This window comes from Carlito syrichta, unplaced genomic scaffold, assembly GCF_000164805.1.
Source record: "Carlito syrichta isolate Samal-C Ts95f unplaced genomic scaffold, Tarsius_syrichta-2.0.1 Scaffold309091, whole genome shotgun sequence".
Classification (NCBI taxonomy): domain Eukaryota; kingdom Metazoa; phylum Chordata; class Mammalia; order Primates; family Tarsiidae; genus Carlito; species Carlito syrichta.
This window is the reverse complement of record NW_007253187.1, coordinates 684,027-700,700: the sequence shown is the minus strand read 5'-3', so window position 1 is coordinate 700,700 and position 16,674 is coordinate 684,027. Positions and strand designations below refer to the sequence as shown.

General features: G+C 37.2%; 1 protein-coding gene across 3 annotated transcripts in view; it reads left to right on the top strand.

The window, feature by feature from the left end:
• The window catches only part of NLK (nemo like kinase), a 165,575-nt gene that overhangs the window by 90,960 nt on the left and 57,941 nt on the right, over window positions 1-16,674 (top strand). For all 3 annotated transcript variants that reach the window (XR_002482452.1, XM_008066724.2, XM_008066723.2), the window contains exon 3: window positions 5,321-5,376. Coding sequence is in view for 2 of the 3 variants with exons in the window: in XM_008066724.2 (XP_008064915.1) it covers window positions 5,321-5,376 (56 nt within the window). In the remaining variant the exon portion in view is untranslated. The remainder of the gene's footprint in view (window positions 1-5,320; window positions 5,377-16,674) is intronic.

The following is a 16,674-nucleotide window of genomic DNA, read 5'->3' as shown; positions in this document are numbered from 1 at the left end:
GGGCATGGTAGCTCACAACTATAGTTCCAGCTACTTGAAAGGCTGAGGCGGAAGGATTGCCAGAGCCCAGCAGGCGACACTGGGGCGGCAGTGAGTGTGCCACTGCACTCTAACCTGGGCGACGGAGTGAGACTCCAACTCAAAAAAAAAAAAAATGAAAGAAAAGAAAGATCAAATAATAAAGCTTCTAGAATGAAACATAGGCAGGTATCTTTATGACTGAGATAAGCAAAGGTGTCATAACTGGACAAGAAGAGCATTAACCATAACAAAAAGATTGTTAAATTGGACATTAACATTAAAAACTAATATTCATCAAGAGTTCAGAGAATGAAAAGACAGACCTCAGACATATATTTGTTTCCAGATATATTATGAGTTAGAACAAATTTTAAAATATTTTGTGTTTGAAGAAGACAGAAAGAAATGTTTTACTGGATATTTTTCAGACTGTAAATTCTATATCAAAATATCATACATCACATAAAGAGCTTCTATAAATCCTGTTTTGCCCAAAGACTTAGTCAATTATTATTATTTTTTGAGTCAGAGTTTCACTTTAGCTCATACCGGAGTGCAGTGGCACACTCCCAGCCATCACAGCCTCGACCTGTTGGCTCTGGTGATCCTTCCACCTTAGCCTTCCAAGTAGCTGGAACCACATTTGTGAGCCGCCATGCCTGGCTAATTTTTTTGATTTATTGTAGAGACAAGGTCTCACCAAATTGCCCAGGCTGGTCTCGGACCCTGGACTCAGGCAAGTCCTCTTGCCTCTGCCTCACTAAGTGCTGGGATTACAGGCATGAGCCATAGGGCCCTGCCAGAATTTCACAAACAAGGATAACATGAAAACTGTTCAAAGTCATTAGCCAGCCAGGTGAGGTGGCTCACACCTGCAATCCCAGCACTTTGGGAGACCGAGGCGACAGGATTGCCTAAGCCCACGGGTTTGAGACCAGGTTGGACAGCATGGAGAGACCTCATCTCTACAATAAATTTAAAAAACAAAAAACAAAGTCATTAGCCATCAGAGAAATGTAAATTAAAACTACAGTGAGAAGGCTAGGTGTGGTGGCTCACACCTATAATACCAGAACTTTGGGAGGCCAAGGTGAGCAAATTGTCTGAGCTCACAGGTTCGAGACCAGCCTGGGAAACTTGATGAAGCCTCATCTCTACAATCAATCAAAAAAAAAAAAAATTAGCCAGGCATGGTGGTGCACGCTTGTAGTTCCAGCTATTTGGAAGGCTGAAGCAGAAGGATTGCTTGAGTCCAGCAGGTCGAGGTTGTGGTGGCCATGAGCGTGCCATTGCACTCCAGCCTGAGCAACAGAGTGAGACTCCAACTAAAAAACAAAACAAAACAAAACAAAAAGCTATGGTGAGATACAACTAAATACCTACCAGAATGGCTGAAAATACTGACAGTACCCGCTGTTGGCAAGGATATTGATCAACTGAAACTTACCCATTGCTAGTGATAGCATAAATTTGTAAAACTTCTTAGGAAAACTGGCCATTTCTACTAAAGCTATATATATACCTATCCAGTGACTCAGCAGTTCTACTCCTTGGTATACACTCGAGAAATGAATGCATATATCCTCCTGAAGATACGTACAAGAATGTTCATAGCAGTTTATACATGACAGCCAGAAACTGGAAACAACACAGTACCTGCCAATAGTCTTCTAAATGACTTTTGTGATATAGTCCCATCCTTTAAAGGCATACTACACATTGATAAAAAAATAAGCTGCTGATCCACACAGCAGCATAGATGCATCTCACAGGCATGACAATAAATAAAGAATCTGTACGCAAAAGACTTCGCTCATTGTGATTCAATTTGTGTAAAGTTCAAGAACAGGCAAAGTGAGTCTATGGTGACTAAAGTAAGAATAATGCCAGTTTAGGTTTTGACATAAAAAAGGAAAGGGCAAAGGGGTTTCCTAGGGTGTTGAAGTGCTTAATTTATTGATCTGAGTGGTGTTTACATGCATATGTGTGTGGATGTAAAAATGTATCGAGTTCTTAGGATTTGTATACTTTTTATGCTATAACTCAATGAAAAATAGTAATAATGTAGTCTCTGCCTTAAAGTACTTAGAATTTATTAGGGGCAAGAGAATAGGGAAGGGAATAGCTGATTCGTTAAATATAGGATTTAACTGTGTTCCGTATTCTTGTCTTTGAGTTGTTGGCAGAGTAGAAAGTCAGTAAATGTTTATTCCATGAATGAGCAGGTAAATTTATTGTCTTTTTAGTAAGGATTGAGATTGTTCACAGCAATTACTTATTTTATTGATAAAGGGCTGACTGAAACTAAGCTATTTTCTTAACATGTAATCCGTTTATAGTGAATCTTCTAACATGGAAGTTAAAGTTCTAAAAAGCAGCTAACACAACGAGCTTTTGTCAGTTTCTTAAAAATTTGCAAAATATACTGAGACACTGGTGAGAAATGTGTTTGTTAATGACTGTCATTTAAAGATATAATTTTAATTGCTTACTATTTTTATATTTGAGATCCTTTTGAAGAGTTGGTAGTATTTTAGGATACTTGATTCATTACAAGCCAAAGTCTTTACAAGCGTCTTATTTACATCTTAAGGCTAATCTCACGTACTTTATTCCCTCAAATAATAGGGGAGAGTCAACCATGAAGTCTGGAGTTTCAAACTTTGCTACTGTTCTTTTTCACTTACTCATTTACATTACATCTGAGATTCCTGGATCATTTCTGCTGGTTTAAGTACTGTTTTTGCTACCTAGAAACTCTGTGGAATGCCATCCTCTGATAAACATTTTGGAATAGAAAGAGCAAGAGGATAAAGCAACAGGCGTTTAAAAAATTCCAGGCAGACTTTAAAATATTGTACCTTTGAAGCTAACAATCACAGCTAAGTGCTGTAGTACAAATGTCTAACCCTGTTTTATATGACTTTTCTTTAAAAAGCCTCTTCAAATGTGGTATAAGAAAGCCTCATTCTTCTCTATCAAGGTTTAAAATGTATGGTTGTCACTTTCCTCTAGATAACCTCTAATTATAGCAGATAGATTTGAAGTGTAAAATAGCTTTGTCTAATGGACGCTGTCACTCATTGCATTTTATTTTGCCCTTAGACAGGATATATGTTGTTCAGATACAGAGTTTAGAGTCCAAAAGATGTCAAGTAAAAACACTAATTTCCAATTACCTTCCTCAAGCATCAAATATTCATGTTAAAAATTGTTCTCGCACATGAGAAATAAATTTATGTGAATTTGTAGGTTTAAAAAATATAGCTGACTAATTATATGTTTTAAAAATATAGAAATGAAACAGTTTTAGTTTTATGAGATAAAAAATTCTAGAAGAAACCAGAAATCTGTTTTCTGTTTATACCAAAATTCTAAGTATAAACATTTTAGTTCCAAGGGAAAGATAGATATTCCTTATAAAAACCTTTAACTGGCCTTAAAATGAGTGAAGCCTTTTTCATTACAGGTTTTAGTGTAGAAAATAAACTTTTACTTAAAAAAAATTAAAGTGAGAAGTACTTGGCTGAAAAAAGAATAACCTTTAAAGCAAACAAGATTCCTTCCACAAGTAAACTACAAAAGGAAAAGAAAAAGAGATGGAGGAGAAATCTAGGTTAAAACTTGAAAGACTTAAGTCAGTCATGTTATGTAAATCTTATTTAGCTCCGAATTTAGACTGACAAACTTTTCCAAATAAGAAAATGGAAAATTTGAGCACTGGATATTTTATGATTTTAAAAAACATTTAAGTTTTTAGATTGGATTGTGGTTTTTAAATATTTTTTTTCATTAGTTACTGACGCATGACTGAAATAAGTCTGTTATATGTTTTAAAATTGTATGAGGAGAGTAAAACATGAAACAAGAATGTCTATGTGTGTGAATAATGAAGTCCAGGCAATGATTACATGGGTACTATTTATACTATTCTGCCTGTTTTTGTTTTTTTTTTTTGAGTTGGAGTCTCACTCTGTCGCCCCGACTGGAGTGCAGTGGCATGCTCCCGGCCACCGCAGCCTCGACCTGCTGGGCTCCGGCGATCCTTCCGCCTCAGCCTTCCAAGTAGCTGGAACTACAGGCGTGTGCCACCATGCCCGGCTAATTTTTTGATTTATTGTAGAGATGAGGTCTCGCCAAGTTGCCCAGGTGGGTCTTGAACCCGCGGGCTCAGGCAATCCACTCACCTCAGCCTCCCAAAGGCACGGGATTACAGGCTGAGCCACCAAGCCCGGCTTACCTATTTTTATATGCTTGAAATTCTGTACAATAAATCAAATTTTATTTAAAAACTAAGATCATAAAATTTCAACTTTTACCACACAGTTTGTTCCCTAAATAGTTTTTTCCATGCCGTTTGAGCTTGGTGTTTCTCATTAGCTTAGCAAGATAGGTTCAAATTCTTAAGAGTCATTAGACACTGGTAAGGAAAGTAGGCCTATTTATTGTTTTGATGGCAGAGGTTATGCTAATAGTATGCTGCTTTTATAAAAGACTTGAAGTTTTTCTTTTCCTTACCCTAGCGACTTCTTTCCTTGTGCTTGAGATAAAATCCAAATTGCTTAAAATAATTTAAAGATGTTTTATGTGATATATTTTCTGCCTTCCTCTTCTACTTTATATTAGTCTGTTTTCTTCCTACCCACTATGTTCCATAGCACTGGCTTTTGTTTCCAGAATCTGCCTCAGTGTCTTTACATTGACTACCCATTGATCGACCAACTACTACTCAGCCTTTAAATCTTAGACTTATGATATTGCAGGAAATCTTTCTCCCTACCTTTATTTACATTTTTCCTTCATAGTAACAGATTGCCTATCTGTTTAATGATTGTCTCTCCCCTAGTCATGAGAGCCAGGATGATATCTATTTTGTTTATCTATCTTGTTTACCCAAGAACTTACTACAGTGCCTGCCAGGTAGAAAGTAGTAAGCATTTGTTGAACAGAGAAATAAAGGAATAAATGATAGACATGGCTCCTCATACTCTTAGAACAGCACAGCTTATTAAAAATAGGACATTTCTTTCTAGCATTCTTCTTGCAGGTAGTGTGTGGTGTAATTCAATTGTCTCTCTCATTTTGTATGTAGAATTGTCTTTTAGATAGTAACTTTACAAACCCATCTTAATGTTCAGAACTATGTTTCTTGACTGATAAATTCAGTTAATTTCAGTGAGCAATTATTACTAAGCTTTAAGTCATTTAAGAGTTAATAGTATTTACTTGCATTTATGTTGAATTTTGTTTCCTTTTTAGTTCTCTAAATTTGTCTTCTTTTTTTTTTTCCTTTTCTCAGGTACTCTCTGCCCTTGACATACTCCAACCTCCACACATTGACTATTTTGAAGAAATGTATCCTAACCAGGGAATGTGAAAGAAGGGGACATTTTTAAAATTAATTTTTTCTTCTAGCACCTTTTGGGGTTCATGCCTTGGAATATATTAGGTCGCATCCTTGCAGAAGTGATTGAGTATCTGGAACCAGGTAATTTTGAAATCCCAAGTATCTGGCAGAGTTCAGTATTAATATGTCCTGTGTGATGATGCTCAGAACTGGATCTCTGAACAGATATCCTGTTTAATCCCCACACAGCTCTATGAGAGAGATTATTACCATCCCCATTTTGCACATGAAACCAGAGAGGTAGCTGTGTTGTAGTAGAATCCAGGAAAGTGCTCTTGCCTGTCATTATATAACACTGCCTGTCATTTGAGAGAATAATATGGCCCTTTCTTATAACACTTGTGGTAAGATAAAAATTATATAGCTAATGTAAGTTAACTGACTTATGTTCCTTAGGATAATGATGGGTGGTAGTGGTGATACTGATGTAATAGCCATTACTTACTTAGTTTTTATCAGCTGCCAGGCACAATTCTAAGTTCTTTACACATATGAGTTCATTTAATCCCTATAACAATCTTTTATGGAAGGTATTGTGATTATTTCCATTTTACAGAAGAGAAATAGAGGCACAAAAGTAAGAAACTTGGCCAAGCTCACAGAGCTAGTAAGTGCTGGGATTAAGGTTTGCTTCTAGGCATTCTGACTATATAGTCTTGCTTTCAGCACCTACCTATGGTATTCTTTCAGGACAGAGGTTTTGTCATTCTCCTGTTGCTCCTGTTCATGTATGTTAGGCATTATGAGTAATAATGAACTGTAAAATAATGCATGATAATAGCTTCTGGGGCTGTGCTTGAAAAAAAATGAGACATAGGTTAGCCCATCTAGCATTCCTAGGCAAGAGTGTCATCAGTTTCCATTCTGCATTTAACTTGGTAAAGCTTTAAGTAAAAGACAGGGAATCCTAGGTCATTGAATTTGGTGAGCTCATGATAGTGTAGTTTATTCAAAGTTTAGGCTTTTTATTAACACTTTAGGCCTATGACTTAGAATGGAAACCAATATGATAGTGAGATACTTTTTCTGATTCAGCAGTGAGGTAAATGAAAATCTCATTCTTACACAGCTGGTAAGTAATTCCAGACCAGACAGCTATCTTTGATAATTTCCTTAGAAACTGGAAACAATTAAGAGCTTCCCAAAGAGAAAGAGAACAACTAATCTGGCTAGGGAGTTGAGAAACCTTATACAGTGATAGAATTGTCACTAATCAACACTGCTGGATTGTGTTGATCTGATAAACCAAAAACTCTTGAATGCTGTACAGTCAACCCTCCATATCTGCAGGTTGTACATGCATGGCTTGAAAACTTTTTTGGGGAAAAAAGTAAAAAATAACAATACAACAATTTTAAAATATATAAATTTTAAAATATAACAACTATTCACATTGTGTTAGATATTATAAGCAGGGTTGATTTGAAGCACCCGTAGGAGGCTTTGTGTAGGTTATATGCAAATACTATACCATTTTATATAAGGTAACTGAGGCATTTTGTATCCTTCAGGGGTCCTGGGACCAATTATTCTCTGATACTGAGAGACAGCTATAATCCTTGATAATCCTTGATGCTATTTTAATCCACAAATCCTTTATGGAATCAATTCTTTTGTACAGTAAAGGGTTAACTCATTGGACTTGGGGTGTTGCATCCCTGCACATTCAAAAGAAAAGACTGTCCCTTGACTGGTTCCTGGCTGACAAGGTGTTTTTGTATAGCTGAGAACATGTGGTTCTGACCCACCCTTTTTTAAAAAATACAAAATTAACCTAAGGGTAGAAGAACTAAGAAAGTTTTTTTCTCCTCGATTGTATATTAATAGTAGCAAATGAGAAGGCGTTGATGATCCTGTTTCATAGACTTACTGAAGATTACCTCATTCCTCATTGAAAAAAAGATAGGAGATGGTGGGAGTAGGTCAACACTTGTTTCATTCATCAGAAATACTTTCCTATACCTGGCCAGAACCCACCCTCTTTATCCTATTTAGCTGGTGGGAAGGAAGTCCACTTACTAGAAAGCATTTCTATCAGTGTATAGTACTGTTTCTGTGTCTTTGGAAATAAAGTTACTGAAACCAAACCTTAAAATTAAAAGAAATTCTCTTTATTAAATATGAATTTTCCTGTATTATAGGTTGTGTCAGGGGTTCCCAAGACCACCCTCGGATTCAGTGATTCACTAGGACTCACAGGACTTAGAAGAGCTGTTAGTCTCATGGCTACGGTTTTTTATAGCAAAAAGATACAAATTAAAATCCGCAGAGGAAAACTACTCACAGGACCTGGCATGAGGTTCCCAAAGGAGTTGCACAGCAATGTTCTAGCAATTGTTCCTCTAGCAATGACATATGACAACATGGGCAGATGTTGCCAAAGAGGGAAGCTCACCCAAGCTTTGGTGGTCTGGGTTTTTTTTGTGGTTTAGCCACATTGGCATGGAGCACCCATGTAACTGATCTTAGCTTTCCAGCTCCAGCTCTTCTTTCCCCCCTCCCTCGCCAGAGGTCAAACTAATACAGCATAGCCCAAGACTCCGGGCAAACAAAAACAGGTGTTCATTATAAATCATATTATTAGGATAAACTATCTGGCATGACCAAAGCCTCAGGTTACTTAGACACTGTTATTAGGTGGATATCACAGTGCTCAAAGGTTATTTCCTGGGAGCCTGTCAGAGGCCAGCCCTGAAGACTTTTGGAATGTGCAGCATTTGGACAGCATATGTCTGCTGTGTTAACCCTTTACTGTTTATAGGCCATCTGTGGGGAAAGAATGTTTTCGTGTAAGATAATTAGTAATTATGGGTATATTAAATAAGTGCCAAATTTATTTAAGTTCACTGAACACTTAGCTAACTCATTTTATCTATTTTCTTTCTTATACTTGAAACACATCTTGTTTATATCAGGCATTAATTTTGTGTACTTCAATTTGTCATTCCTTTAAAAACCCCGCTTGTGATTCCATAAGGTAGAAGTTCTCAGTCACTTATTATGATTGGCCATAATTTAATTGAGTCTGGGAGATCCATTATACATGATTATTTCAGATGCTTATAGACCAGAGAAAAAAGCATAGTTATGGTTTAAAACCATGAGTGGTAGCCGGGCTCAGTGGCTCACCCTGTAATCCCGCACCTTTGGGAGGCTGAGGTGAGTGGATTGCCTGAGCCCACGGGTTCGAGACCCACCTGGGCAACTTGGCGAGACCTCATCTCTACAATAAATCAAAAATTAGCTGGGTGTGGTAGCGCACGCCTGTAGTTCCAGCTACTTGGAAGGCTGAGGCGGAAGGATCGCCGGAGCCCAGCAGGTCGAAGCTGCGGTGGCCGGGATCGGCCACTGCCCTCCAGTCTGGAGTGAGTGAGACTCCAATTCAAAAAAAAAGAAAAACCATGAGTGGCATAGGTAATTTAGTAGCTGTTTCATTCATTATTCATTATTTGGAATGTTTCTATGAAATTCTTCTCCCCAAAATTGCTCACAGATATTCAGGTAAAGAGCCTTTGTCATAAAATATTCATGGACCCCTCTGGAACGTCATTTACTTAAATGTTACTTTATTTCATCTCATCATATCACTAATTTTTTAGCTTTGGGTTAAAAAGTTGATATATTACTCTCACAGTAATTAGCTGGCTACAGATGGGGGAAAAAAATCTTTCAAACCCAACCCAACCCTCAATAGTCTATATTTTCTGTCTTACAGTTTTTGGCTGTAGAATCATGCACAGAAAAAAAGATGTTTTCCAGTAGTGGTGTCATTTGGAAAAAACTGAATCCTTTTAACATAAAAAGGAATCATACCTATAACTGCCACAGGATTATAAAGACTCTTTAAGAAGGAATGATTTAGTTTGGAGTACAGGATGCTAAAAAGTTTTTTTGTAGGACAACTGTTAAATGAAAACGTAAGAAATTCCTTAGTAGTTTTTAAAATATTCTAAATGGAAAGTTTTCTATGTCCTGTGATTTTAATACAAATAATTTCCTTAGTTTTCTTCTCATTTTTTTCCCTGAAAAATAAAAAAATTACCTAAAACACAAAAATAATAAAGATTAATTGGACCTCAAGTTACTATATGAATTTAACATATTATATTATCTGTGTATGTCAGCAGCTCCCTCTGTGGTATCTCAAAAATATGGGACACATATGGTATTAGACTTTTAATTTGGAAGATTGTTGTCTCTGCAGATTTTAAAGTAGGTAATATTTTGAATTTTAAATGTATGATCAGGGAATAATGTTTTTTAAGAAACTGTTTTTGAGGTTTATATGAGGCTCATTGTAGGCAGTTTCTTTGTATATTGCTATACATCTAACGAATGTTTTTTGTTTTGTTTTGTTTTTTGAGTTGGAGTCTTACTCTGTTTCCCAGACTGGAGTGCAGTGGCCGCTCCCGGCCAACACAGCCTCGACCTGCTGGGCTCCGGCGATCCTTCCGCCTCAGCCTTCCAAGTAGCTGGAACTACAGGCGCGCGCTACCAAACCCAGCTAGTTTTTGGTTTATTGTAGAGATGAGGTCTCGCCAAGTTGCCCAGGCGGGTCTTGAACCCACGGGCTCAGGCAGTCCACTCACCTCAGCCTCCCAAAGGCGCAGGATTACAGGCTGAGCCACCAAGCCCGGCTTTAACGAATGTTTTAATATTTGTTTGAAGGAGTCAGTACATAAAGACAAATATATATTTATATTAAATAATAAGAGAAGGAATCTTAATCATCCACAGAATATACTGTACCACACCATTTTGCTTTTTCTAAGATTTAAAAAATTGGGATGTTATATCACATATTCAAGTTTTAATAGACAAACATTTTAGACCGGCCAGTGGTTTAAAACTTAATTGGGTAGTTGATATCGTTTTAGGAAATCTGATTTATGTGAGCACTTTCATGTAATCCAATGTACAGTTAACGTTTCAGCATATAGTGTCATACAGTTAATCATATGTATATTCCAAAAGAGACTAAAGCTAATAAAATTATTACATCGGTGTCCACCAAAACTTAGCATGAGTTTTGCAATACCATGCATCTTTAGATGAGTCCTTTAAGCAGCTAAATAAAAAAAAAAAAAGACAATGTCTAGATGGTAACTATTTACAAATCTGCCTACAAGGTTCAACAGATGTAGCACAAGTCAGGATGAAAGGAGCAATAAATTCTACTATAGATTATGTACTTTTTCTGAGCTGATATTTTAACTCTAAAAGATTACATTTTTCATTTTGTACTTTCAGTTTCTATTTGGAAGTCTGTATGAAAACAGTTTGGTACTTAATTACTTTGAGCCTACTGAAATTTAATCCAAGAGAAACCAGTTCTAATTTTTCCTTGATTAGAAAATGGTATTTATTATGCTTCAGTCAGAATTCCGGATGCTGCACAATGCACATAAACAGGCCCCTTCCCAGAAAGCGCTAGATGCCTACTGGGTTGGAAATAAAAATTTGGTTTGCTTTGGGAAAAGCTTATTTTTAACTTGAAGCATAATCTTAGCATTTTGTGAAGAAGAATATGGGTAGTGCAGGTCTGTGCTAGAAGTAGTTACATCCTAAACCAGTGGAAATGAGAAGTGTAGTAGAGTTGACCATGTCTCAGTTTGTCGGGACAGCTGTGGTTTTTACTTAATGTTCTAGCATAATTATTATTAAGTTTCATTCATTCTCAGAAGTGTCCCTTTTTGGATGATAGGTTTGGCTTGTGTTTAAACCAGAATCTCCTTGTCATAAAGATGGTGAGGAATCCTAAGTTTCAGTTTTAGTTTTGGCCAGTTAGTTTCTGGTGCTTTGAAACAGCTCTATAACCAACCCTCAGGGAATCTTAGGAGTGAGTGGGGAGCTAAGAACAGTGGAAACAATAAGCATATATGTGCATGTATGTGTAGTCTTTCTGCAACAGTGGTACCATCAGGACTGGAAATTTACATCCTGGGAGCTTTGAGGATTCCCATATTGTAGGAATTTCCTATATGTTTACAGCTACTCAGGAGGCAGAGACAGGAGGATCACTTGAGCCCAGGAGGTTGAGGCTGCAGTGAGCAATGATTGCAGCACTGTACTCCAGCATAGGTGACAGACTGAGACTCTGTCTCTTAAAAAAAAAAAAGTTAATTAAAAAAATGATAGAGCTGTGATTTGAACCCGTGTTGTATAGTCCAAAGGGCCAGGAGTGCTCTTTACTCACTGTGCTTTGCTGTCTCTTAATGCTTTCTCTCAAGGAGAATACAGTCTAAGGGGGAAGAGATAAAATGTAAAGGAGTAACTGTCATTTATGGTAGAATGTACCAAAAGAATATAGACAGGTGGTGTGAGACTTTAAAAGAAGGAGAGATTACTTCAGAGGAAAAAAAATGAGTCTTTATAGAAGAAAAGACATTCCAGACAAGCATCGACGGATGAGAAGGATTTGGACGGGTAACACTGAAGAGCCTAGATATTCCAAGTGGAGAGAGTAAGTATCAGGAAAATTAGGAAACAGTAGATCACCTAGGTAGCTAGAGTTTAGCATACACAAATAATAAGAAAATATGCTAGTTCCAGTCAAGTCATAGAAGACTTTGAATGTCAAACTAAGGAAATTGGTCTTTATTCAGTAGGCTTGGAGAGCCCATTGAAAGATTTTTGTAATGAGAAATAACAGAAATGTGCTTTTATTTTTTAATTTTTTTGACTCAAGGTATCACTCTGTCACCCAGGCAAGAAGGCTGTGGCACGATCATAGCTGCTGCAGCCTCGGCCTTCCCAGTTCAGGTGATCCTACCGCCTCTGCCTTCCAAGTAACTGGGACTACAGGTATGTGCCACCGTACCTGGCTAATTTTTTATTTTTATTAGAGAAGATGTTGCCTAGGCTGGTCTCGAACTCCTGGACTCAAGAGATTCTCTTGCCTCAGCCTCCCAAAGTGCTAGGATTACAATCATGAGCCACCACACCCAGCCAAAAGAGTGCTTTCAAAATAGACTCAGAAGAATACTTTTAAAACATAAAAAGAAGTTTCTGTTTAGGATAATGAAAATGCTCTGGAAATGGAGAATGATGAGGGTTGCACAACATTCAAGACCAGTGTCAGCAACATAATATCACTGAACTGTACACTTAAAAATCATTTAGAAGGTACATTTTATGTTATTTTACCACAACTTAAAAAAAACACTTTAACAAAGTCCGGACTCTTGGGACTGAGGGGCAGTGACTATTGTGAAAGGAGAACAGAACAATGCTTGGCACCTTCCCAGATAGTTTTTCATGAAACTTTCTGTTTATTTTATGACCTAGTTTTCTAACTTTACCCTCAGCAAAGATGTGCCAGCAGGTAATATAAAATGTAATAGCCATTGCCATTACCTTTAAGGAGTTTATGGTTTAATAGAGATGATAGTCAATTTTCAACTAATTATAATACCAGAGTAAATAATTTTACAGTAGAGATACTGACCAAATTCCCTTACAGATAAAAAACGGCCTTGACCTCCTTCTCTCCTCCACTACCCACCTTCCCAAAAAAGAGAACTTATCTGTAACTTATAATTTTCATAGAATAAAACATATTCAGTAGTGCTTCTTATATCAATGTATACAAGAGCAGTTACATATTAGTAGGATAAATATATTTTCAGTATTTCCAGTTGTAGTCTTATTTTCCACAAAATTTTAAGCTGTGTCTGATTCCTCTTTTTGCATAGCTCTTCTAATTAAATAACAATGAAACAATGCCAACAATGTGAAACACATCTGAATGCATAATATTCATTCTGTAAATGAATGTAGAAAGTAGGTACTGTGAATAATCTGTACTATGACGGATCATATATCTAGACAGAGGAGGCAGATCTTTTAAATGGACCTCCATTTTATTTAATCTCTTCTCAATTCCCATAAAAAGTACTCAGGCGGGGCTCGGTGGCTCAGCCTGTAATCCCGCGCCTTTGGGAGGCTGAGGTGAGTGGATTGCCTGAGCCCGCAGGTTCGAGACCCGCCTGGGCAGCGAGACTTCATCTCTACAATAAATCAAAAAATCAGACGGGCATGGTGGTGCATGCCTGTAATTCCGGCTACTCGAAAGGCTGAGGCGGAAGGATCGCCGGAGCCCAGCAGGTCGAGGCTGCGGTGGCCGGGAGCGGCCACTGCACTCCAATCTGGGCGACAGAGTGAGACTCCAACTCAAAAAAATAAAAATAAAAATAAAAAGTACTCAGAAACAGACTCTCTAATATATTGCTCCTAGATTCGTCTTCTAGATTTTTCTCCATTTATTTTTAATCTTTTCTGTCCTTCAAAACTGTTCTTTTAATAACTTTGTCTTTTAAGATCTACAGCAAAAATGGGCTACACTGATGATGGTTGGCACTGTAGATTGATATGATGATTTACCCTCTCTCCAGATTGCTTTTGTGGTTGTTTATACCACTCATAACAGTCTGCTATCAGGTTTTAATGACATCATTCGTACAGCTTTACAATAGATGAGACTGGAGTAAATACTCTCAAATTTTATTGGGCAGAAGGACATTTGAAACCAAATTGCCTGGACATGGAAGTAGGTTTTTCAGACCTGTTATGGAAACGTTCAGTTGGTCTGATTTGAGAACTTGTTGTATTTTGGAGAAAGTGTTAATATTCATTGTATTGACAGTGAAGCATTATGTATTTTATATTACTGATATGTACATTCTTTACCCTCTGGATGCTTTAGGAGGTCATTGAAGAATTTGCCCTTTCTTGTCAAGAATGAAAAAATTGGAGCAATAAAATGTTCCTAATCATGTAGAAGCTCCTCTTTTGAATATCTTTCTTTATATTCAGAAAAATGATGACTATTCCAGTCATTTCAGCCTCTGTTCCTCAGCTCTTAATCCCTGGGTTTGTGTATATGTGCATTTGCTTTGGAGGGTTATGATGGTGGAAGATTAATCACCAGTTTCTACTATCTACATTTGACAGACACAGAACTTGCTTTTTCCAGAGCACTTGTGAAGAAGACAGCTGAAGTTTGAAATATCATCATTTTCTCTAGAATGCTCTTGTTTTATTTCATACGTGGTTATAGCCTTAGTGACAAGGACTCATCTGACAGACCTTCTGGGCTTAACAGAGTATACAGAACGACAGCTTTCCAGCCCTCCTCCCCACTCCCCAGTGTTAATTTTTTAAGTCAGTTTTAAATTACCGTTGAGGTGTTTTAATTTTTGACATTCTGTACAATAAATTAGTTACTTTAAAAAAGAAAAGGAATTTGCCTTTGCCTGGGAAAGAGATTGTCGTTTTCAAACATTTTAACAACATGACCTTTATTCCATTGATTTCTATAGAGAAGCACAGCCATGCTTCAGAAAAGGTCAGTGATTCTAATTGAAGCACACACCGATTTTTTTCTAGTTGCAAAGGCACTCATGGTTTTTGTTACAAAGATGATGATGAGATTTAGGGCTGACCATTTTGTTACAAGAGAACACAATTTTCTCTGTGACACATTGCTGTTTTTCTTTCATGTGGAAATCGTTGTTTGAAATCAACAGTATCTGCAAACCACATTGTCATTATCCATATACTGTTTAATGCCCTCACGGTTATTTCAAATAAATAGTTTTATATATGAGATCTAATCTGGTATGTTTCTTTCCCTGTGCACTGATTTTGGAAGAAGAAAAATGTGGGGAAAGATTTTATTAAGTCTCACATATTTATTGTAGAATTTTCTCCTTTCAATCAAGAACAGCACAATTTCAGAATTAGTGCTTAATGTGCCTAAGCATGTTAGTGCTTAAAGTACTTAAGTATGTTTTAACTGTCATTTTTGTACTTGTCATATAAGAGAATCCATGGCTTGAGGGCCAGGCTTGGATATCTACATATTACAGTTTATTAAACCAAGAATTTACTGTGTCCTTTGGAAAAGTCACCTGACTCATACTTGTTTCAACATGTGCACAAGATGAAAACTTTTAGAAATGATTGTAGGGCCTACTTGATAAATATTTAATATTGTAAATTTTCTTTTTTATTATTTGACTTAGCATTAGTTCCTGCCCAATATGAAATGAAGAAACAATGATCAAATTTCTATTATCTGAAGTCAGTAAAGAATGTTTAGGGATTTCAACTGGGTTTTCAAAGCTTTCTGTCTATGTTCATTTTGTAGGAAATAATTTGATACTACATGTTCCCCATTTTCTTCTCCCAATCCAGCTAAACCAGTTTGATGCCTATATTTTGCTATCTGAAAGTTTTTATTTTTATTTTTTTGAGTTGGAGTCTCACTCTGTCGCCCAGACTGGAGTGCAGTGGCCGCTCCCGGCCACCCAGCCTCGACCTGCTGGGCTCCGGCAATCCTTCCACTTCAGCCTTCCAAGTATCTGGAATTACAGGTGTGCGCTATCACACCTTGCTAATTTTTTGATATGAGGTCTCACCAAGTTGCCCAGGCAGGTCTCGAACCTGTGGGCTCAGGCAATCCACTCACCTTAGCCTCCCAAGGCGCGGGATTACAGGCTGAGTCACCGAGCCCGGCTTATCTGAAAGTTTTTAGCACATCATTAAAAGTTTTTCATAAAACATCAGTAGCTCATTGCACATAGAACATTATATATGTTCTCAGGCTTCAGTTGAGCAGGGAAGCCAGCCTGCTATAGTTCTGAACATTGTATGGTGAAAGTTTCTGAACCTGATAGTTTGTGTGTGTGTTTTGTTTTGTTTTTTCCATAAGACAGTATCACCACGTTTTGCACATATGAACAACTTTTTTTTAACTGTGCTTCATGATGACATATTTGCACAAAATCTTGTCAGTAGTATTCATAGTAGTTTATAAATTCCTCCAGTTCTTATTAACTCTAAATGCTATGTAATGAATTGGTTTTATAATTTCCTCCTTCAGCCTGAGGTCCCAAGAACTATCCCCTTTCCTAGGCCCTGTAGTAAAAATCACATCTCCTTTAAAAGCCCTTCTTGACTGCATAAAGATTACATAGACTTTAATGTATGCAAATCCTGAGATTGTTTTAGACAGCTGTTTAAAGTTCCAACTCACAGTTGGAATTTTTTACCCCTCTGCTTTGAAGAGAGTCACTAGGTGGAACGACGTATTCACATTAGCTCTTTGAAACACCTGTGTTCCAGGTGAAGCAAAAAAAAAATCTAAAGCTTGAATCTAGTCTTTTCACCTCATCATTAAAAAATAAATATATCTCTAAAACTTCCCAGCTTGTGGGAATGAAATGCTGCCAGAGCTCCCAACT